This window comes from Perognathus longimembris, chromosome 11, assembly GCF_023159225.1.
Source record: "Perognathus longimembris pacificus isolate PPM17 chromosome 11, ASM2315922v1, whole genome shotgun sequence".
Lineage (NCBI taxonomy): Eukaryota > Metazoa > Chordata > Mammalia > Rodentia > Heteromyidae > Perognathus > Perognathus longimembris.
Genome location: NC_063171.1, coordinates 29,529,025 through 29,553,242, shown reverse-complemented (window position 1 = coordinate 29,553,242; position 24,218 = coordinate 29,529,025). Strand labels below are relative to the sequence as shown.

General features: G+C 41.2%; 2 protein-coding genes across 6 annotated transcripts in view; one reads left to right on the top strand and one right to left on the bottom strand.

The window, feature by feature from the left end:
- Window positions 1–3,409, top strand: part of C11H1orf112 (chromosome 11 C1orf112 homolog) — a 53,772-nt gene extending 50,363 nt beyond the window's left edge. The window contains exon 24 of the mRNA XM_048356407.1: window positions 3,395–3,409. Coding sequence (XP_048212364.1) covers window positions 3,395–3,400 — 6 coding nt within the window. The 3' untranslated portion in view covers window positions 3,401–3,409. The remainder of the gene's footprint in view (window positions 1–3,394) is intronic.
- Window positions 1–24,218, bottom strand: part of Scyl3 (SCY1 like pseudokinase 3) — a 34,655-nt gene extending 10,437 nt beyond the window's left edge. The window contains exons 1-7 of one of the 5 annotated variants that reach the window (XM_048356411.1): window positions 24,114–24,218; window positions 18,333–18,546; window positions 12,722–12,907; window positions 10,569–10,682; window positions 8,340–8,396; window positions 6,485–6,587; window positions 5,364–5,475 (exon numbers count right to left, since the gene is read on the bottom strand). In XM_048356411.1, coding sequence (XP_048212368.1) covers window positions 5,364–5,475; window positions 6,485–6,587; window positions 8,340–8,396; window positions 10,569–10,682; window positions 12,722–12,907; window positions 18,333–18,497 — 737 coding nt within the window. In that variant the 5' untranslated portion in view covers window positions 18,498–18,546; window positions 24,114–24,218. Of the gene's footprint in view, window positions 1–5,363; window positions 5,476–6,484; window positions 6,588–8,339; window positions 8,397–10,568; window positions 10,683–12,721; window positions 12,908–18,332; window positions 18,547–23,446; window positions 23,654–23,766; window positions 24,069–24,113 lie in introns of those variants that run through there. The other 4 variants (XM_048356413.1, XM_048356410.1, XM_048356412.1 and 1 more) reach the window with 4 other exon arrangements.

The following is a 24,218-nucleotide window of genomic DNA, read 5'->3' as shown; positions in this document are numbered from 1 at the left end:
TCCTGTAGGTAGGGCCACAGGCAGTCCCGAAGGCTCAGCTCCACATGAGTGTTACTTACACTCCATTGTATGTGACTGCTGCTCCTGGTGCCTAAAGCTCATAGCTAGGCAGACTGCGCAGCACGCTTTTAATCACAGATACTCCCCAGTCTCCTTCCACATCTTATGTCCCTATTTACAGCCCAGGGTTAGGGACACTGACCAATCCATGTGCCACACAGTCAGAAACCCCTCAGAAGGCTGGCTGCCAGTGGCCCATGCCTGTAATCCTAGCTACTCTGGAGGCTGAGATCTGAGGATTGTGATTCAAAGCCAGCCTAGGCAGGAAAGTCTAAGAGACTATCTTTGATTAACTGCCAAAAGTTAGCTGGACATAAAGCTGTGACTCAAGTGTTAGAGTGCTAAAAAGCTTACAGACAGCCCCGACTTCTAGCCCCAGGACCAGGAGACAACAACAACAAAATGTAGAACTTACTGGCCACTGGCCATAATTTGTATGTTGCATGTATTATATACAATGAAAAATCCACAAGGACCACAGAGGTCTCTTTTTACTATACTAGCAATTGGCTGTTCATGCCAAGATTACACATGGTACTTAAGTACTTAAGCTGACAAAACACTTTAGCTCATCATAATAGTGACAGGAGGTGGCTTGGCAAGCATTATAGTAGTATAGAACGTCTTAGTTTATAGTTATGATTCAATAATACATCTTTACATGCTTGTATTTACTGGCTGACAATGGCACCATACAACCTGTAAACATTGTGTGTACATTTTGATAAATGGTAACTTATATCTGTCCATACTTCATGGTAATACATGACATAGAAAGATTAGTATTCTCATGTGTTTTATGCATTCATCACACTTAGATTTTTGGTATTTCTGGACTATGTAATATGTCTTCATGATTCTTTCAAATTGTCAAAAACTTCCAAAAAATGTCAAAGTTCTACGAGTGAGTGGACGTGTGCAGTTCAAACCCATGTTGTTTCAGAGTCCACAGTACTTTCCTCTCGCTCTGTAGCTCTTCACTTGCATCTAAGCCAACCAGCTCGGCTGGCTCTGGCTGTACCACCTCACCACCATGGGGCTAGAGGTGCGGATGCTGTGCTTGCCGCCTTCTTCTCCCTTCTGGATTGACTACACAGATCTTACTGAGGAACTTCTGACGAGACAGTCTATTTAAGCCCAGCATTTCTAATCATCTAAAATGACTTCACATTCTATGAAGCCAGTATAACCCTCATCCCCAAACCAGGCAGGGACTCATCATGGAAAGAGAATTATAGACCGATTTCCCTGATGAACATAGATGCAAAAATTCTCAACAAAATTCTGGCCAATCGACTTCAACAGGTCATCAAAAAAATCATACACCGGGGTGGGGATATGGCCTAGTGGCAAGAGTGCTTGCCTCGTATATATGAGGCCCTGGGTTCGGTTCCCCAGCACCACATATACAGAAAATGGCCAGAAGTGGCGCTGTGGCTCAAGTGGCAGAGTGCTAGCCTTGAGCAAGAAGAAGCCAGGGACAGTGCTCAGGCCCTGAGTCCAAGCCCCAGAGCTGGCCAAAAAAAAAAAAAAAAATCATACACCATGATCAAACTAGATTCATCCCAGGGATGCAAAATTGGTTCAATGTACGCAAGTCAATTAATGTAATCCACCACATCAACCCGAGCAAGGTAAAGAACTACGTGGTTATATCTTGCGGAAAAGGTGTTGGATAAAATCCAGCATCCATTTATGATAAAAGCCCTGGAAAAACTGGGATTCCAGGGAACGCTCCTGAATATAATTAAGGCAGTTTATGACAAACCAACAGCAAGCATAATTCTAAACGGTAAAAAGCTAAAGCCATTCCCTTTAAAATCAGAAGCAAGACAGGGATGTCCGCTCTCTCCCCTTCTCTTCAACACAGTACTAGAATTCTCAGCCAGAGCAATTAGGTAAGAAGAAAACACAAAGGGGATCCAAATAGGAAAAGATGAAGTTAAATTTTCTCTCTTTGCAGATGACATGATCCTATACCTAAAGAACCCCATAGACTCTACTGCCAAGCTACTAGAGCTGATCCAAAACTTTGGCAAAGTTGCAGGATATAAAATAAACCCTCAAAAATCAATGGCCTTTCTATATGCTAATGACCCGAACGCGGAGGCTGAAATCAGGAAAGCAACTACTTTTGCAATAGCCTCAAAAAACATAAAATACCTAGGAATAACCTTAGCCAAAGAAGTAAAAGACCTCTATGATGAGAACTTTAAAAACATGAAAAACGAAATTAAGGCAGAACTAAGGAAATGGAAAAACCTCCCATGCTCCTGGATTGGGAGGATTAATATAATCAAAATGGCAATATTGCCAAAAGCTATCTACAAATTCAATGCAATATCCACTAATATCCCAACACCATTTTTTAATGAAATTGAGGAAGCAATCTAGAAATTCATATGGAACAATAAAAGACCCAGAATAGCAAAAGCAATCCTAAGCAAAAAGAACAGTGCTGGAGGAATTACAATACCAAACTTCAAGCTGTATTACCAAGCTATAGTAATAAAAACAGCTTGGTATTGGCACTGGAACAGGCCTGAAGACCAATGGAACAGAATTGAAAACTCAGAAATGAACCCACAGAACTATGCCTACCTAATCTTTGATAAAGGAGTTAAAAGAATAGGCTCGAAGAAAGATAGCCTCTTTAACAAATGGTGCTGGCAAAACTGGTTCAACACATGTAACAAACTAAAACTAGATCCTTATATATCACCCTGCACCAAAATCAATTCCAAATGGATCAAAGACCTCGAAATTAAAACAGATACCCTGAAAACACTAAAAGAAGGAGTGGGAGAAACACTTGGGCTCCTTGGCGCAGGATGGAACTTCCTTAACAAAGACTCAGAAATACTACAAATCAAAGAAAAGATGGACAAATGGGACTGCATCAAACTACAGAGCTTCTGCAGGGCAAAGGACATAGCTCTCAAGATAAACAGAAAGCCCACAGATTGGGAAAAGATCTTTACTGGCCATACAATGGAAAAAGGCCTCATATCTAAAATATATGCAGAACTAAAAAATTACATTCCTCCAAAACAAAACCGCAAAGAACCAATAGCCCCCTCAACAAGTGGGCTTAAGACTTAAAAATAGACTTCTCTGATGAGGAAATGAGAATGGCCAAGAAACATATGAAAAAGTGCTCTACATCACTGGCCATAAAAGAAATGCAAATCAAAACAACACTGAGGGCTGGGGATATGGCCTAGTGGCAAGAGTGCCTGCCTCATATACATGAGGCCCTGGGTTCGATTCCCCAGCACCACATATACAGAAAATGGCCAGAAGTGGCGCTGTGGCTCAAGTGGCAGAGTGCTAGCCTTGAGCAAAAAGAAGCCAGGGACAGTGCTCAGGCCCAGAGTCCAAGCCCCGGGACTGGCCAAAAAAAACAAAAAAACAAAACAAAACAAAACAAAAAACACAAACACTTAGATTCCATCTCAGCCCAGTAAGAATGTCCTATATCAAGAAAACAGTAACAAATGTTGGAGGGGATATGGCCAAAAAGGAACCCTACTTCATCATTGGTGGGAATGTTGGTGGAAAGCAGTATGGAGATTCCTCAGAAGGCTAAACATAGAGCTACCCTATGACCCTATGACCCAGCAGCCCCACTTGGGTATCTACCCAAAAGACCACAAACAAGAACACGCTAAAGCCACCAGCACAACAATGTTCATCGCAGCACAATTTGTCATAGCTAAAATATGGAACCAACCCAGATGCCCCTCAGTAGACGAATGGATCAGGAAAATGTGGTACATATACACAATGGAATTCTATGCCTCTATCAGAAAGAATGACATTGCCCCATTCATAAGGAAATGGAAAGACTTGGAAAAAATTATACTAAGTGAAGTGAGCCAGACCCAAAGAAACATGGACTCTACGGTCTCCCTCATAGGGAATAATTAGCACAGGTTCAGGCTACTCATAGCAGAGTATCACAAGAGCCCAATAGCCATACCCTTATGAACACATAAGATGATGCTAAGTGAAATGAACTCCATGTTGTGGAAACGACTGTTATACACTGTTGTAATTACTTTCAACATGACATGTGAAACCGTAGCTTCTATTGTTGATGATCCTCTTGTATCCCCTTCCTGTGGCTGTACCTGCACTATCACTGTATCTTATCTGAGTACACTGGAAACCATGTATACTGGTATTAGAACTAGGAAAGTGAAAGGGAATACCAAAATCAAGAGACACAGGATAAAAAGACAAACGACTACAAAAGCAATGCTTGCAAAACTGTTAGGTGTAAATCAACTGAACAACTCATGGGGGGAGAGGGAAAGGGGGGGGAAATGAGGGAGGAGGTAACAGTACAAGAAATGTATCCAATGCCTAACGTATGAAACTGTAACCTCTCTGTACATCAGTTTGACAATAAAAATTAAAATAAAAAATAAAATGACTTGGAAGATACTTTGGTTGAAAAATCTTACAACAGTAAATGTTCACAACTTGTATTTGTCCATTAAAAATAAATATTTTTTCCTACAATGGCCAAGGTTTAGGACTGTTTTTTTCCTGATAAATAAATGACAAATATAGTCCTGGTAACTACAAATACTACTGTTAAATAACATATCCCAGGACTATTCTAGAGATAATTGTTGGCATGGTGACATTAGTTTTGCCTTCATCATGGCTCCTCCTGGATAACTGTAAACACCTGGGACATAGTTGAGTGGCTGGAGCCCTAGCCTAGTAAGTGCAATTGATGTCCCGGGTTGATCCCCAGTACCAAAAAAGACAAGACAAAGATAAAGGAAACAAACCTTGATACAAGTTACTTTTACTAATAAAGGCCTTCAGCCTACAATAAGCACTGTGCCCACCCTTCTAAAGTCACTTCTCTTCCATCATATATTATTAACAGAGAAAAATAAACTTCTTCTGCCCAAGAAAAAAATTCAAAATAACAAATTCATAGGAATAATACAACGCAAGCAAAAAGGAGAGGCCTTTGTTACTCACCTTTTCAGTTAAGTTTCAATCATAAACCACTAGCTTCCTCACAATTAGAAGCAGTAATTAATAGGATTTCTACAGCTCAAGCCTTTTTGACAACTTAGAATTTCTAAAACTTTTAATCTTCAATAGGACCCTGAGAGGCAACCCCTTTCTCTCTCTATTTTCTCCCACGGACACGATTCACTCTCTCCTAATAATAACAAGGTCAACTATATACTCGTCCACAGTGCAATGACATGAGTCCATGCCCAGGAGAAGAGGCAGCAGTGGGAAGCAGCCGCTCGGTCACCCGGAGCCCTCACCTGAAGAAGTCATGGGACAGTAAGGTGCTGAGCGCTGGCCGGCACTGTGGGTTAGGGTTCAGCAGAGCTGAGTGCAAGGTCTGTTGGAAGCTGGAGAGAACATCCGCTGAAACTGAAATCCAGAGCTACAGTTAGTTTCCAATGCCTTCGCCCTCCTCTTGGGACCTCTACAGCTGGAGACTGACGAGAGCAAAAACCAACCTGTAAAAGCCCAAACAAACAAAGCCCTGGCTGTTGCTAAACAGCTTCTTCCTCGCTTCAAGCCAGACTCCTTGGTGGGTGTGCAGAGTTGCCCTGCCAACACAGCCACCCCGCTCTGTGCCTCCCCTTCTATGCCTCTCCTTTCCTCAACACTGGACTCAGCTCAGACCCCTAGATGGTGTAATAAACCAGATGGCAGGTTTGAGGGCCTTTCTCAACCACAGACAAAACAGAGAAACATTTATTTACCCTATTTTCACTCTGTCATACTGGGTGCAAGGGAGAGAGGTTCACTAAAGCACAACGAGTGCCTTAAAGCCTTAAGGGTTTCATCCTTAAATATTTATGCTGGGACTGGTTAGAGATGACAGCCACATGATGCTAGGAACATCAGAACGCTGTCTGAGTCCAGCAGAAGAAACTAGAGCAGCACTGCACAGAGCTCTGGCAACTTCGGCCAACTTAACAGGACAAATAAAGGTCTGGAACAATCACAGAGTGACACAGGCTGCCAAGCATGCAAAAATAGATAACACAGAAGAGAGTGGAAATAAAGGCAATAAAAGAAAACATATTGAACTCTATTATTCAGACTGTTACACCTTAATCATTAATGGCATTTACTTATTGGATGACTCAGTAAGGAACTGAGTCTTTGAACCAATAATGTTATTACAATTAAGATGGCCATCATACAACAGTCACAATCCTAGTTGAGACTTAAAAATCTTTGTACTATTCAAATGAAAGGGATTCAAACTTGCCCTCATTGCTAATTACCACCCTAGACAGATACGTGGTAAACACCAAGTTCCTATGCTCAGACAGGCTCAGAGAGTGGTACTTTAGATTCCACACGGAACTGGTGTGGATCAGTTTTCTACTCAGTCTGTGGATGAAACAGTCTAACTCCAACTCACCCTGCTCATTTAAGACAGTAAGCAAGCTCTCCACCAATGTTCCAAATGCATAGGCATCCCGAGCGTGTCCATGGGACTCCGGAAGAGTTGTGAATTCTGGAGACTAAAAGCAGTGAGCACAATTAAAACTAGAAATTAAAAGTCACTTCTAATTCTCTCTGAAACACTTTCTTCCACATTCAAATTTATTATACTTTAGCGTAGTCTCACACACTAATTTGTAGTAGGCTTTAAAATGACATGTCTATCTCAAACAAAACATCTCCTAGTAAGTGGAATAAGCAAAAGTTTTTAAAAGCTAGATGCAGTGGCTCACGCCTATAATTGTAGCTACTCAGGAGGCAGAGATCTACAAGAATGCTAGGGCAAAAAGCTATGGAGAACCCATTGCAGTGAATAAGCCAGCGACAGTGAAATGTGCCTGTGATCTCAGCTATGTGGGAAACCATATAAGTAGGACAATCACAGTATGAACTCATCTCTAGGCAAAACACAAGATCCTACCTAATCAATGAAAGCAAAAATTAAAAAGGCTTTTTTACCATAGCTCTCAAGAAGGAGAGAATCTGCCTAGCAAGCATGAGGCTTGAATTCAAAGTCCTATACTGAAAACAAAAAGGGTTTTAAAAAGCCAAGAAGGTGGGGCTGGGAATGTGGCTTAGCGGTAGAGTGCTTCCCTAGCATGCATGAAAGTTCTGGGTTCAATTCCTCAGCACCACATAAATAGCAAAGGCCAGAAGAGGTTCGAGAGGTTCTGTGGCTCAAGAGGTAGAATGCTAACCTAGAGCAAAAAGAAGCCAGGGACAGTGCTCAGGCCGAGTTCAAGCACCAGGACTGCCACCCGCCCCCCCCCCCAAAAATAAAAGCTAAGAAGGTAAAAAATTTAAAAAGGTCAGAAGTTCAGAATATAGTACTAGTCTTTTGATCTCAAAACATTTTTGAATTGCAACCCAGACAATACCTAGCCTAACAGCCTCAGATACCCAATGATATTTACCTTTTTATTGCATTTTTGATTTTTTTTCAAAATGTTGGTCAGGACCCCAAACTATGTTGAAATCCACATTCAGTAACTTGAAAAACAGTGATTTGAACCAATGTGATTATTACATATTTTATGTCTATACTTAAGTTTGTACTTCTATTTAATGCAAAGCACACGAAATTTGTCTTTGGGAATCAAAGTTTAGAGTGGTCATAGAATAAACTTATGGGGGGGGGGCATCTGCTTTTGTTAAATAAAATCTGCTAAGTTTGGTGGTCATGGGACTTGAACTCAGGGCCTGGGCACTGTCCAATATTTTTTGCAAAAGGTAGCACTCAACCACTTTCCTGGTGGTTTGGAGGTAAGAGTTCTCATGGACTTTCCTGCCTGGCTGGCTTTGAATTGTGATCCTCAGACCTCAGCCTCCTTAGTTTGCTAGGATTACAGATGTGAGTCACCGAGGCCCGACTTAGAAACCTTCTTTATTAGCATGGTGATACTGATAATCATTCTTCTGTAATCATGGAGCTCTAATTAACGTCCAGTTAGGCAGATGAATGAATGACTGAGGCAACACAAAGCAAAGACCTACGTCCCTGCTTACCCAACAATTACAGCTTTCAGCAAAGCACAACGACTTCCATAATGGACAAGGCACCCTTTGTATGAGGCTACCTCTGTTGTAGACATAGATCACAGGGATCTATGGGTTTTAAAACATGTAAGCTGTGTCCTTGGCTGTGATAGTAAGATTAATCTCAGCAGCTCTTTAAAGCCAGAGATATTATGAGGCACAATGTACAACTGAAGAAAAAGGCAGAGAAAAGTTTTTCAAGAGCCCCTTCTCCACATCTGAATGTTTGATCTTACCATCTCTTCAGGAGGCATAGATGCTGCGTCTCTTACTGACTGAATACTCCTCAGAAACTAGACAGAAATAAAACAGGAGAAATAATTCAATCATATGTTTGACGAACTGCCCTCTTTCATCCTGTTACAAAAGCGTAAGGAACAGAAACAGCAGTCAAACTTTTACATCAATACTATATATTAAGTACATAATGTTAAAATCTTTAAATTAAGAAAATATAAATAGTATAGGTATGGCACAAGGTTGTCATGTAAGACATCAGAACTCCTAGCTACTCAGGAGGCTGCGCTTGGAAGGACCGAGTAAGTCTGTGTAAAAGTGTCTGTGAGACTCCATTGCAAGGGAAGAAGCTGGGCATGGTGGCACACACCTGTCATCCTAGCTACTGTGCAAAGGGGAAAATAGGAGCATAGGTGCTTGGTGCGATGGCTCATGCCAGTAATTCTGGCTATGAAGGAGGCTGAAACCTGGAGGCAGAAAAATCTACGCGACTCCATCCATCTTCAATTAACCAGCAAGAAGCTAGGATGGCTGGGTGCTGCTGGCTTACACCTGTAATCCTAGCTACTCAGAAGGCTGAGATCTGAGGACCATGGTTCAAAGCCAGCCTAGACAGGAAAGAAAATGACACTCTTATCTCCAATTAACTAATAAAAAGCCAAAAGTGGAGCTATGGCTCAAATGGTAGTGTGCTAGTCTTGAGCAAAAAAGCTCAGTGATAGTGCCCAGGCCTTGAGTTCAAGCCTAGGACTGGGATAAAAAAAAGCAAAGTTGGACTGGAGGCACAGTTCAGCTGGTAGAGTGCCAGGCATGAGCAAGTAAGTTGAACCAGCACAAGGTCCTGAGGTTAGGCCCCATTACTGAAAAATTAAGAATAGGAGCATAGTGACCCAGGTATAGGCCTAGAGAAAAAGCAAGACTCTATCTCAAAATAACCAGTGTAAAAAGGGCTAGAAGCATGGCTCCACGAGAAAGTGCCTGCCTGGTAAGGATGAGTCCCTGAGTTGAAACCCCAGTATGAGGGGAAGAGGGAAGTTGTGAGATTGTCAGCAAAGAGTGGTTAAAACTGCTTATATTCCTACCAACTAAGGAGGCTGAGGCAGAATGATCACGAAACCACAAATTCAAAATCAGCCTGGACAACACAGTAATATCCATTTCAAAGTTAAAAGCTTTTCAGCACAAAACAAATCTATCAATTTTCTCACCATATCAAGTGAATCTTAAATCTTATCACATGAGATATAAAAGTTGAGGACTTAAGACAAAAACCACAATCCACAGACTAAGCACACTTGCTCACCTATTCAAACATTAGTTTTGAAGAGCTTACATGTCCAAAATATTATTTAGATGTTAACATGAAATGAGTACAACAGATTCCTTGAATCCAACCCATATGCTCTTAACCAAGATGGTAAACTAAGAATTCAGCAAGTGTTCTGAAACACAAGAAATGACTAATCTTGGTGGGTAGAAAAATACATGAGGGTCTAAAGATTCAGAGGGACTTCAGTTAACATTTTCCAGGGAGCCCAGGAGAAGGAAAGTGTTCCTGCAACAGAGTAGCACCAAAGGAAGAAGAAAATGAACAGCAGCAGATCTGGAAAGAGTGGCACTAAGTGGAAAAGAATAGAACCAGAAGGCAGATGGGGAAGAGACTGTGAAGGAAGGGCCTTATACACCATGGCAAATAACTGAATTCTGTGCCCCACATCTCACAGAAAGGACTACACAGTGTTAGACTATGTACATTAAAGGTAAGTTCAGAGAAAAAAGATCTTAATGGGGGCAGAAGTATTCACAGAGGTCTTTGTGGACATAGCAGCATTTGAAATGAGTATAAGCCTATGATGGTGTCTATGAATAGGCACTCACTGCACCACAGATACTAAAAAATGCAAGAAGCTCAACCCCTGGGACAGAAGGCAGACACATAACATTAATATTTAGCATTAAATGGTATGACCAAACTAAGTATGAGATGCTAGAAGGAGCAGAGAGGCAGAGCATTTCATTAATATGTCTGAGCAAACCATTCTGCTTCTTAGTCTCAGGTTTCTTATCTACAAAATGAAGAGAATGGAACATGTACATAATCCCCTGTGCTTATCTGAGTAGTAAAATCCTGTGAATTCTAAGATCACATTAGTACTGAAGGCAGGTGGCAAGGCACGACTGAGATACCATCACATCTCTGGGAATGAAGACAACGTACCCTGGCTTACCTCTGGTGTGGCCTGAGAAACTTTACAAACAGTCTCCATTCCTCCCAGTTTCCAGTGCCCGTCTTCACTCACGAACACAGATGACAAGCACACATTGTTGTGTGTCAGGTGTCCCTGGGGGAAAAAACCAACAAGGTGGCTGCTACTCCAATATTTAAAGTTTCAAAAAGCTAAATACAAATCACAAAAAAAGATGATGACAAACCTTCCCACATGTGGCATAATAAATGCAATTATGCTTTAAGGAATGACAAGTTGAAGGAGGTTAGAAAGGAAAATACAAATAGAAAGGGTTCTAGTATCTCTGCTGCTTATTAAGAAAGGTTAATAAACATATGAAAACCACTGCAGACAGAATCACTCCTAATTTTTGCAGGAATCAGAGGAAGTGCCTGTCCTTACACAAACTTAGAAGCCTTTAGAACCTATACCATGCTTTCCACTGTCTTTAAGGATAAAATTTATCTTTGTGCCCATAGGTTATTATATTAATTTCTCCTCTGAATTCTTCCTCACCACATTCTATCACGAACCCAGATCTACTTCACCTGAAATCTTGTCAAGAGGCATTAAAAAATTCTGCCTAAATAAGAGGAAAATGGAATAAGGACTACCAGAAATATCCCACAGACCACAGAAGAGTCGATTTTAAAATTATAAAACACAGTAGTCAAGTAAGAGGGGGAAAATGAGAATAGAGTTCAGGTACTTAAGTTTCTTTCCAAACCAGAAATCATTTTGTAAAAGAACACTTATAAACCATTCCACCGGTGTGATCAGTGTGTATTTTTTTGGGAGGGGGAGGGGGGCTAGTCTTGGGGCTTGAACTCTAGGCCTGGGCTCTGTCCCTGAGCTTGTTTTGCTCAAGGATAGTGCTCTATCACTTGAGTCACAGGGCCACTTCCAGCTTTGTCTGAGTAATTTATTAGAGATGAGAGTCTCACAGACTTTCCTACCTAAGTTGGCTTTGAACTGGAATCCTTACATTTCAGCCTCCTGAATAGCTAGGATTACAGGTGTGAGCCACTGGTGCCCAGCTATGTGTATGTATTTTTATACACAATAGTGACATATATTAAAGGGAAGCTTAGAACAGTAATTATGCACAAAGAACTTCACTGAAATCACTGATGACAACAGTTGCCTCCAGCGAGAAGACTTAAAAGATGGAAGAGATTTTCTTGTACCTATTTGCACTCTTGAACAGCACAAATGTTTTACATGTGTGTATACTTTTCCCAACAAAGAAGATACCTCTTCAGAGAAGCATTAGTAATTCCTGTTACTAAACGATCCTATAAAAATACTTTCAAAAGACTATATATTCCACATGATATTTGAAGATTCTGTCCCTCATTAATAGAAAAACAAAAACACTTTAAAAACATTCATTAAGACAAGTCAAATGCAAGTACTTCTAATCTGTGACTGGTGTTTTTAAATTCTAGGAAAACTGACAAAGACCTTAATGTTTCCGAATGCAAATACCAGTAAGACACTGGGGTGAAACTGATCAAGAAATATTAGAACTGCAAACTGAATGGTTACCACCTAGTACAACTATTTAGAGATAATATAATTTAAAAAAAAACTATAGGTCTTACACAGAGCAGAAGTAAACCTAACATAGGAACTACCACATTATAATAGAAGACATCATCAGAGAGTTAAACATTTGGGCTACACAGTGTTAAGGGCTCTCTCCACTAGTCCCACCCACTTACATGGGAAGGGATATGAATAAAACTCTGTTTCCTCCTAAGAAATAGTCATTTCTTTCTTCAAAACCTAAAATGGGGCAAAATTCCTACAAACAAAAGTTTTGGTTTATAGCAACAATTAATGTTAAACCTATGTTATAATACAGACCATCCACCTTCAGAGAAAGACTTACCCCAAACTTAAAATTAGAGGGAAATATAAAAACTAAAATAAAGTTATATGAATGCCCTGGGACAGAGAACTAGTTGTGATTTCCAAAAATTACCCAGAGCATCAGCTGTCCCTTTCAATTACTTATTTTTCTCTTAGAAAACACACACATACCTGTGTGTATGTGCACATGCATGCACACCCCAATTTATAAGAACTGTGACCCATATCATCTCCCCAATCTACTTTAATTCCTGAGGTGGAATGTACAGGTTACTTACTCTGTCATGAAGGAAGATAAGAGCCAACAGGATGTCATAGATTCCAGCGCAGACCTCTGCAGAAGACAATGTTTCCAAGGCTACTTCCAGAGGCTGTACTCGCTCGGTGACAAGATGAATGCCATCTGCTTCCACGGTACAAGATAAAAATCTTAGCAAGCAAGGGTGACGAAGTGTCTTTAAATGCTTAAAAATACAAACAGAAGAGTTGATGAACTTACTGACTGAAAACCAAAATAATAATTTCCTATCTATGGTAGTCAAAGTCAAAAAGTATTTATTTGTCTTTAGGTTCAAGCTCCTTACCTCTCCCCAAATTACAAAGATGAGCTTCTACTTGTTCTGATTTTATTCACTTAATATTTAAGTAACTGTACAGAGACTTCCTGTTCCTCATAACAGTTTAAGATCCCGGCCCTCTCAACTATTACTGTCAAATACTATGGACCAAGAGCCAGAGACAACTACATGAGAATTCTTAAAAGTAAATAAAAGAACAAGGCCTGTAATCCCAGCAACTCAGGAGGCTGAGATATAGAGGATCAATGACAGCTCCTACAAAAACCTTGGAGGACTCCACTCAATGGAAGAAGCTGGGCAGGATGGCATGCACTTGTCACCATAACTGCTGCTGGATATGTCAAAGAGCAGCCTAATTTCTGGGTGCTGGCAGCTCATGCCTATAATCCTAGCTACTTAGGAGGCTGAGACCTAGAAAATCTTGGCTGAAAGCCAGCTTGGACAGAGAAGTCTGTGAGACTCCTCTAATTAACCAGCAAAAAGTTGGACTGAAGGGATGGCTCAAGTAGAGTGCCAGTAGTGAACAAAGAAGCCAAGCAAGAACCATAAGGCCCTAAATTCAAGACACATCCTGGTGCCAAAAAAAAAAAAGAAGACTGCAGTAAAAATCTTGCTTTTTTTTTTTTCTGGCCAGAAGAATTATAGAAGGAACTTAGGCAGACCAGAATGTAAGAATATCCTAGAGGGAAGAGAGTTGGTCAGGGAGAGGTACTGATTTTCTACAAAGCCACAAATTCTCAAATCCCTGAACCAGCAAGCATGTACAGGATAGACCCTAACCAGCAGAGCGAAGTTTTGGGAAATGAACTGAGACGGAACAACTTATTCCAGGGAAGGGTAGAGTAGCTCCTGAACCTCAGGGGATTAACTGCTTGATTTGTCCATTATACTAGCATACCAAGGAGTATTAAGGAAGAATCAAAAAGCTCAGCTTCACTGCTTCAAAATATTTGTACTCAGCCACAAATAACTATGAGAATGTGATCAATTCTTAATGGAAAAACAAACATGAGACATTAGAGATCCAATGCACTAACCAAATGGGCACAACACAGGAAGGAGGTAGTGCGTCTGAAGTTATTAACTAATCTGAAAAACAAAGAGAAAAAAATACTTTCTTTTTTTTAGGGATCAGGCCCATAGTGCCTGTAAGACAACAACAAAAGGTAACTGAAGGGGGCTGGGGATATAGCCTAGTGGCAAGAGTGCCTGCCTCGGATACACGAGGCCCTAGGTTTGATTCCCCAGCACCACATATACAGAAAAACGGCCAGAAGCGGCGCTGTGGCTCAAGTGGCAGAGTGCTAGCCTTGAGCGGGAAGAAGCCAGGGACAGTGCTCAGGCCCTGAGTCCAAGGCCCAGGATTGGCAAAAAAAAAAAAAAAAAGGTAACTGAAGGTTACCTTTGCAGGTAACTGAAGTTCCTGACGGGGGAAAAAAACTGGACCACAAAAAATTATAATGGCTGAATATGTAAATTTGACATATACTTAAATTTATAGTTCAGTGAACTCCAAATAGAACAAATATTTTAGGCTTTGAATGCTATATGGAGTAGACTGTATTTTTAAACCTCTTAAAACTGTAAGTTAAAAACTATTTTTAGCTCATCCTAGGCTACCAACAAATGTGAAATACTATTACAAAGCATTTTAATTCAATTTACCTTGTTTTACTTTTTACCACTGTATTGTATGTTTAATCCCCTTTAAGTACTTTTTGAACTTTTATCATTTTATTATGCAGGAAAGTTACTGCCACTTTCTTGTTCATATAAGACTTATTAAATGAGAACCTTCTATGTATATGTGTATACATATATTGCAATAGAGTATCTATATAAAATGAATATAACATATACAGAAAACACTAAAGATATATGTGATTTTAAATATGTTTTTTCTCCAGAACTGCAACCAATTATGGTGTATAATTCCTTGAGTATGAATCCCCAACTTTCAGAAACAAAGAACATACTCATCTCCTCCATCTGCTTTCTTTGCAGATAGACAATAGGCATACATAAATAGCAAGTAAAAAAACCAATTTTGTGTCTACACCTGGGAGTTGAGTCTGTTGAGTTTTTTTCCTTCCCTTGTTGGTTCTGTTATACTCTTAACAGCTCTAGATTTCCTAGTCCTTCCACAGCCTTCATTTTATGAACATTCTGACCTGAGTAACTGAAGAAATCCATAATCTATTATCTTGCCCCATATAATTTTACCTTCTTCTGAAATTGTCTACCTTAAAGCTATACCATACAATCCATAGGCCCCTGAGGGGGAGAGGGGGGATTGAGAGGAGGCTGATGACTGCATTCAAAGCACAACCTTCAACATAACACCAGGCTTTTTTTTTTAACACAGATAAGCAGCTAGTACTGGAGCAACTTTTCGGAATATAAGCACAGCATAAGACTCCATACCCCACCTTCAGTACAATTTTTATCATCAGTTTACTCATCTATTAAACTTCTAGAGTCACAGAAGACTCTTCTGAGTGCATTAGGTTTCTCAAATATCTGTGTGTGCGCACATGCGTGAATATGTGCACGTATGAACCTCTATGATAGAGAGAAGCACAACGACTTCTAGGTTACCAAACAGATTACTTGTATAGCATTGACCTATGTACAGAGCACTATTATTGGTATCAAGACAGCCAAGAACTATTTTTATAAACTTATAATTAACATAAAGCATTAACTAAGCATTTAAATTATAGAAAAGTATAGTAATCAAATTCTAACTTAGAATTTATCATTCCTTACAGGCTACTGATTAAAAATGAGTCATAATCACTAGTAAGCAAATTATACTATCAGAGTTGATGGATTCAAGATAAAATGAGCTCTAATCAAACATACAGTTTTTGAGACTCAGGTATATATATCTGCTACTTCATCTTATTTAAGAAGTCTATAGTGAACTATTTCTGTTTTTGCTTTTTAGTAATACTAGAGTTCAAATTCAGGGTCTTTTACTTGTACAAAGCCCCACCATGCCTGACATGGTTTTTGAGATGGGATCTTCTGAACTTTTTGCCCAAGACTGACCTTGAACCATGATCTATCTATCTCTACCTGTCAACGAGCTGGGATTATTATAAATGTGAGCCACCAGTGAGCCTACCTACTCAGAAAGCACGGGTTGGAGGATCCTAGTCTGAAACCAATGTGGGCAAAGTGGGGACCATAACTGAAAAGTTTAAAGGAAAGAGGGCTCAGGCATGGCTCATGTGGTTCCGGGCCAGCCAAAAGTAAGAAAGCCTAGTTCCTAAGTTCAAGCCCCCATGCCGGCACAAAACAAACAAACAAGAAAACGTAGGCTAGGGGACCCAACTAGAGTGAGTGGTAAGCTCATTACATTGCTTTACTGTTTCTGGTATTTAGGGCATCACATTCCTAGAACTTAACATAGTGAATGCCACTGTTTCAGAAATTATCAGAAATATTCTGATAAAATATTTATCACCTTGTTGCTTTTCCAAATTTCCCTGATTCATGCTAGGTTTGCAAAGCCCAACAATGGCTGAAAAAGAAACAAGCATGAACCTATTGTATCCACGGACCTGGAGAGAGAAAAAAACCTTCACTCTCAAGCGTTACATTTCCTACAACACAGAAACTCTCATACATCAAAAGTAGTTACTTGTGATTTTCCTTTTAAAACTTTATGACATGATCAGAGTTACTTGTCTCTGGGACATATATGTCACAAAAACTAATACCAGGTATTGGTGGCTCACACCTGTAATCATAGCTACTGAGGAGGCTGAAATCTGAGGACTGTGGTTCAAAACCAGCCCAGGCAGGAAAGTCTGTGAGACTCATCTCCAATTAACCACCAGAATACCAGTAGTGGAGCTGTGGATCAAGTGGTAGAGCACTAACCTTGAACAATGAGACTCAGGGACAGAGCCCAGGCCCAGAGCTCAAAAACCAGGACATAAGTATAGGTACATCCACATACATATACACATACATACATATATACATACATACATCCACATACACACAGGGATTTACAGTACTAAGTCTACCAAAATAAAGATATTAAATTCCACCTAGAAATTTCATTTCTACCATAGAAAACACTGAAAAATTAAGTAATACAACTGTATTTTCCTTTTTAGAAACGTTTTGGTGATGTAAGTGGCTGAGTATCCACTAAGCTTGCTATCCAACAAACTATCAACAAACAACCTGTCTTTTAGACACTTGGAGTTACTTGACTGAATTATATTCCAAGACTGAATCATTTCTTCTCTCTTTCTCTCTGGCAGTACTAGGGTCTTGTACATGCTCTACCACTGAGCTATTTCCGTAACACTAGACCTGACAGTGTGTCAGTACACTAATATGCCGGTCTTGTTGGCCAGGAATAGCAGTGACCAGGTACAAGCTACAAGCGATTTCCTGAGGAGAAAACGATGCTTCCACCTGTGTAGAGTCTGTGAGCAAGAACTACAGCCCAGGTCCAGCACTCTTTCTGGAGCATCAAATTTGACACATGGGTTCAAAATTCTTTCTAGCACATCACAATGTCTCAGGAAGAGAAAGAATAGGGAGACACTCATACATCCTACCTCTTCCTTGAACACTTCACAGCTACTCCTCCTTGGGGGATAATTAGCAGTCAGTTGTGGTTAGGACTTCTCCCTAAGGCCAGTTCTAACTAAACTGAGGCATCAGTACAGTCAAACTTAGGTTTACAAGACCTATATAATTTTTATACTATTAAGGCAGTCTTCATTAAAGTATTTTGTTTTCAATTAATCCGGTGATTGGAAGTAGAAGTACAATAATAGAAAAGTAGGGAATGGATGCAATTTGGCCAGTCTTACTGCTACTTAAGGCTTCATGAATATGTATCGCATCTCATACATATACTTAAAACCATGAGATGGTAGCCTTGTACATGCAGAGATCTCTTCCAAAAATCTTCAAAATCTTCTAAGTGATCCCTCCCTTCCCTAAGATCAGCCCTCTAGTATTACCAGAACATCTCCTACATTCCAAATCCAAGAAAACTGAAATTCTTAACCATGTGTTTCCCTTTGAGTCATCTAGTTCAAGCCCATCTTTTCTGTTAATGGTGTACCCTTTCTTCCTATTGAACGCCTAGCTTTGTCACTTAAAAAAAAAAAAGAAAAGATAGCAAAACTCCTAATACAAGGACAATGATGTTTTTATAAGACATACACAATAAAATATGATTTCGTATAGCTGTATCTTTGATCTTTACTGACTTGCCTCAACAGATGACAGGAGATAGGAAAAAGTACAATTAAGTTGTCACTTATCTCAGTACCTTGGCAGCTTTATTAACCTTGTCTTCATTTTCTCTCTTATACACAAAAACTGAAGCCACATTGCCATCTTGCAGTACAGCGGGATACACAGCAAGTCCAGAGGGCAAGGTGAAGGGTGGTTCTTTGAGTGTAGAGCTCTTTAACGCACTGTTCTCTGATCCCATCCCTTATGTGGTAGGCAGTATTGCAGCTCCCCCTCAAAGGCAATGAGAGCTAAAGGAAAATGGAAAGCAGATTCAAATATTAATTCTCTATCTGTAACATGAGCAGCAAGAAATACCCAAGATATCCAGACACAGCCCCACACACATATATTCATTTCTTCCAACCTTATAATTAGGACATGTGACAGTAAAATTGGTATGAATTCAGCGAGTTGCTAGCAATGCTTATTAACAACTCTATAAAGAAAATGTTTGTCACAAAATAGTCACATACAGCTCTTCGTCCTTCTCCAAATCTAACCACATACAACCTTTCACTTTAAGACATAAAATATAAAAAAAGGCAATTCATACTTCCTAATCTACTTACTCATTTTTCTTTACAAAAGACTTAGAAAAACTCACCTGTATGCCTAAAATAAGAGAAAACAATACAAATTGCGTAACATTTCTAACAATGATGAAAATCTATTAACAAATGGAAAGAGGATGTAAAATGAGTAAAAAAACTAAAATTCTAGTAAAATGATGGGAAGATAAAACTGCAGAGGTGGGGGGGGAACAAACAAAAAAACTGCAGAGAGCTGCAGCTTAGCTACAGAGCACTTGTCAATGCTTGAGGCCCAGTCTGATCCATAGAACTGTAAAAACAGCAAGACCAAAACAGAACAGACAACTCATTGAAGAAAAAAGAAACAGTGCAATTTCACTACTTTTCAAAGGTATGCTAAAAAAGAAAAAGGGAGGGGCAGGGGACTCAGAACTGTATAATTTTAAATGCTAGTATATGTGCATGTACAAACATGCACACACACACACACACACACACACACACACACACACAAATATTCTAGAAAGCTTAACTACTTTACCAAAGAAAGCCCATCAGTGGTTGCCTAGCAAGAGGTCACAGAACAAGTAAGAGGTGTAAGGAAATTTTGGAAAGAATGGATATATTCGTTATTTTGATATGGTGATGTCAAAACTTTTAAAACTGTATTGTCTATGCACAGCTTGAAGAAGTATGTGTATAGAAAGACTAGAAAATAAGCCAAAGGAAAATGACATGTATGAAGGGAGGATTATGGGCAATCTTACACACACACACACACACACACACACAAACACACTTGCTTGTACCTCTCGTATCTTCTACCATGTAAATGTACTGTATTTTACAACAGGGATAGCAATTCACAGGGTTACGATGATAATGTTAACCACAGTAGCCTAGTACAACATGGAGAACAGGAAGGGCCAGCTACTTGTGCGGGCATAGAGTGTAGAGGGCTTGCACTGTGAGGGCAGCAGTCTGCAGGCCCATCTCTCACTGTCATGAGAAACTCAGAGCTTGTGGTAATTTCTGTATTGCTGAGTCCATTAAAAACAAATTTGTATAGGCCAAACAACATATTTCTGGAAAATCTGTGAGTTTTCAGTTTTGGCTTTACCATAACAAAAAAATTTTAAAGTGTTAAGGCTCTTAAGTGAGGAGCTAGTGGCTCACATCTGTAATCCTAGCTACTCAGAAGACTAAGATCTGAGGATTGTTGTTTGAAGTGAGACTTCTCTCCAATTAACCATCAAAAAGATGGAAGTAGAGCTGTGGCTTAAGTGGCAGAATGCTAACTTTGAGAACAAAAGCTCAGGGTCAGTGCTCAGGCCCTGAGTTCAAGTTGGACAGTCACACAGACACACACACGAGCTCTTACTGGCAGTATGGCAAGGGCTAGTTATGAATACTACAGGCAACAATTCATTGAACGTCTATGAAAGTTTTCCTTAAAATCTGTAGTCTCAGTCAAGTATAAGCCAGATAATCATTCCAGACTCTCTGGTTGCTGGTGTTTCCAATTTCGGTGTGCTTCCTACTCCCTTTTAGAACACCTGCATAAAATGGTGTTCAAAACACATACCTACTACAGGCTTTAACGAGCACAGATAAATACATCACCACACGAGGGGTATAATATGTACAAGTTTAAGGCTAAGAGAGTTTTTCAAAATTGAGAATATTTCTGAAGAACAAATTCTGCTTGGTAATAAATCCACCAAGTTCCTACCTACTTAGCAGCTATCTATACAGAACAACAAAGAAACAAAACCAGTACTAAAGTAGCTACATACCTCACCTATAGGAACTATTTTTCTGAGACAACATAAAATCAGTGGAAAAAGCAACTGTTAATTCCCCTCATCTGGAGATACAGCGGTGGGTGGCCAGTTCAGCTTAATTTCCTCCTCAGAAAGGAGACGGTTTTTGCTTAGCACCTGACTCTCATTGTCCAGGATTTCCCCTCTTCTTGGGCACTGCTTAATGACCCAAGAGGGCAGTCAATTCACAGGTCAGCCATCATGGCCTGACCATGAGATCAACTGTAGAGGTAAACTGGCCAGATCAGTATCTCCCCCAGGAGTCTAACTTATCTTATCTATCAGTAGCATCATAGCTCAAAGTAGTATACCATAAGATAGAACTGGGGCTATGGCAAGCCAAAACCACATGAAGCAGAAACTTGGCAAACACAGAGAAATTAGCTGGGTACATCTCCACCCTCCATCTCAAGGCTGAGAGCCCAGCTTCAAATCTTCCCCTCTCTGCATGACACTGTTACAATTAGCTCCTTCCCTGAGATGGCTTAACTGGGTCTAAGATCTTTGAAACCAATTGCCATCTCCTAAGCAGAAAAATCTTCTCTTAACTCCTGCCTGAAAAACTAGTCAGACAAGAGAAATGAGTTGTAGAAGTGTTACTCAAAAGTGTTTATCTGAGGCTAGCCTAACAACCTTTTGCTTAGCCACAAAAGTCAACATGCATTAACACACATACATACACACAAAATCACACTGTTAATTTAGCTTCACTATCAGTCCAAATCCCAATGAGAGATCCATCACCAGGATTCGAAGACAGTGCTCTAGAGAAATGAAAGGCAGTTAGCCGAGGTAAGCAATGGCTCCATCAGTTCATGAGTTATTACTAAACAACGAAAAACACTTCCTTGTAGAAAATTCTTCTGACTTTTGATATTATCACTACACTAAAAATTCTTTTTTTTTTTTTTTGGCCAGTCCAGGGCCTTGGACTCAGGGCCTGAGCACTGTCCCTGGCTTCTTCTTGCTCAAGGCTAGCACTCTGCCACTTGAGCCACAGCGCCACTTCTGGCCGTTTTCTGTATATGTGGTGCTGGGGAATCGAACCCAGGTCCTCAGGTATACAAGGCAAGCACTCTTGCCACTAGGCCATATCCCTAGCCCACACTAAAAATTCTTTATAGAAGTGTGAGAAAGGAATTAAAACTGGTAGGTTTTTTTTTTTTACAGTAATATGTTTTATGTCTAAGATCCCCAATATTTAAAAATTTAAAAAGAGCAAAGTGACTTGAGAGAATTCAAGATGTCGATGCCATCTTGTTTTGAAGCAGTGTTAATGCTGACAGACTTGTTCTGATAACATCAATGTGAGGCTAACACGTTGAACAGCAGTTACATTATCAGTCCAGTGCAAACTTTTTTTTAAAGGGGGGAATAAAAGGCTGTGCTGATGAACGCAGTTTAAGAATGTTTAGAGCAGTATTTTTAATTCTTCAGCAAAAACTATCTAAAAATGTGCAAATCCGTCTCTCTCGCTGTGGATGGAACCCATGGCCTCATACAGCCTAAGCAAGCACTTTGTCATGGAATTACATCTCAGCCCTTAAAAGGCACAAACACTATTGATGCAAATAGCGCTTTCAAAACAATTTTTAAAACGCTGCTTTGCACAACTAAAGTTAATAAAAGTATAATCTGAAATGTAAGATAAGGAACACTTACATTTCAACAAATGATTCCTCTTGTTCTTAGAACACACACCAAATAGTGCTTGCTAAAATTAAGTTACAAGAAAGTACAGAAGGGCTGGGGATATAGCCTGGTGGCAAGAGCGCTTGCCTCCTGTACATGAAGCCCTGGGTTCGATTCCCCAGCACCACATATACAGAAAATGGCCAGAAGTGGCGCTGTGACTCAAGTGGCAGAGTGCTAGCCTTGAGCAAAAAGAAGCCAGGGACAGTGCTCAGGCCGAGTCCAAGGCCCAGGACTGGCCAAAAAAAAAAAAAAAAGGAAAGTACAGAAAAAACAAACAGCAAGTACAAAGCATAGAGAGCATGCAGAAATCAACATCTCCATTCTCTAATAAAATATTGGCAATTGTCTTAAAGTGTGTGCTATGGTCTTCCCTTTTTCAAGCTCCCTCTCCACCCTTCTGCTTCCACAGTCAGCAGGTGAAGATTCTGAGAGGCCACTGTGGAATGGGAAAAGCCCTTGTTTAGGTCACTGGGAAACTTATTTCCCACATTTCTCTAAGAAATCAGTATTCTCCGGGGAAAAATATTTCTCTATTAATTATTCTCTCAGCAACTAATGGGGATGTATCTTGGTCCCAGCTCTCTTAGCTTAAAAGTTCAAAGCTACTGGCTTGCACAACTGTGAGTTCTAAGAATACACGGTATCGATTTTCAGGCATCGACTACCAACTTTACCAAAAGAGGATCTGGATCACCTGTACTGAACTCAATTTATTATTACTAGCTGACAAGGGGAAAAAAAGCATGATGCGTCCAAGGACCAAAAGTACTAGGTATGACTCCAGATAGTAGGTGGACTTGCACACTAGTAAGCTAAGAAGAGCAGCCACAACGACCCCCCAAATTCAGTAAATAAGCTTTGGAGAAATGTTTTTTTAGGCTAAAATTAAAGCACCTTGCACAAGGACAGGAGAGGGCCGGGCCGACCGGGATTTGGTGTGGAGCCCGGCACCCCTTTCCTGGACCCGCACTCATTCCCCATGACCCGCACCCCATTCCCTCGCCCACCAGCCCCCCTTCCCCATGACCCGCACCTCTTCCCCGGCCCCGCACCCCTTCCTCCGCCCGCCGCGCACCCCCGCCCTGCCGCCGGCCCCTCACCTCGCACACCTCCCCGCCAACACCGTTTCACCGCTTCTCTCGGGAGCTAGGCCGCCGCGGCCTCCCCGGGCAGGGGGTCACCCAAGAATCCCAGATTAGAAGGCACCCCAAAATAAATCCGCAGGAACTGCTGCTGCTGGCAAGCGGAAGAGATCAGAGCTCAACCGGCAGCAGGGGCCGCCCCGGGATCGTCCCCGCGCCGGCCTTGAGCGCGGCCCCGCGGGCGGACGCGCGCTCGCCCACCCACCGCTCGCCGGCCCCCGCCCGGCCCCACGACCCTGGCTCCGACCTCGGGAGCGCAGTTCCGGGCTCCCAGATACCTGCGGAGGGCGGCGGGTTGGAGGCCGAGGGTCTGGGCTCCCGTCCCCTCTTCGCCCCGGCTCGACACCAACCACCTCTGCCTCACCGAAGGAGGTCGTGGCCCCGGCGCCCGCAACCTTCAGGGTTGCTTCCCCAGAGAGCAACGAGCCTGGCCCGGAAGCAGGACAGGACTCAGGTCCTCGCATTCCCCTCCGACGCCGCGGCGGAGGCGAACGAACCCGGAACCGAGCTAGAGCGGCCGCACAGGTGACTCCCCGACAGGTGCCATCTTAAGTGAGGGCGGCAGCGACGGCCCTGCGGTTTTCTCTGTGGTCCCAGCAGCCCCAGTACGTTCGGCGGATGTTACCTATGTAGGCTTCCAGAAGTGATACAAACTTTTGTCTTGATTTTAAATTTTAGGCTTTAAATCAACCAGTGCTAATGTCACTTCCGCCCGGATCCAAGATGGCCG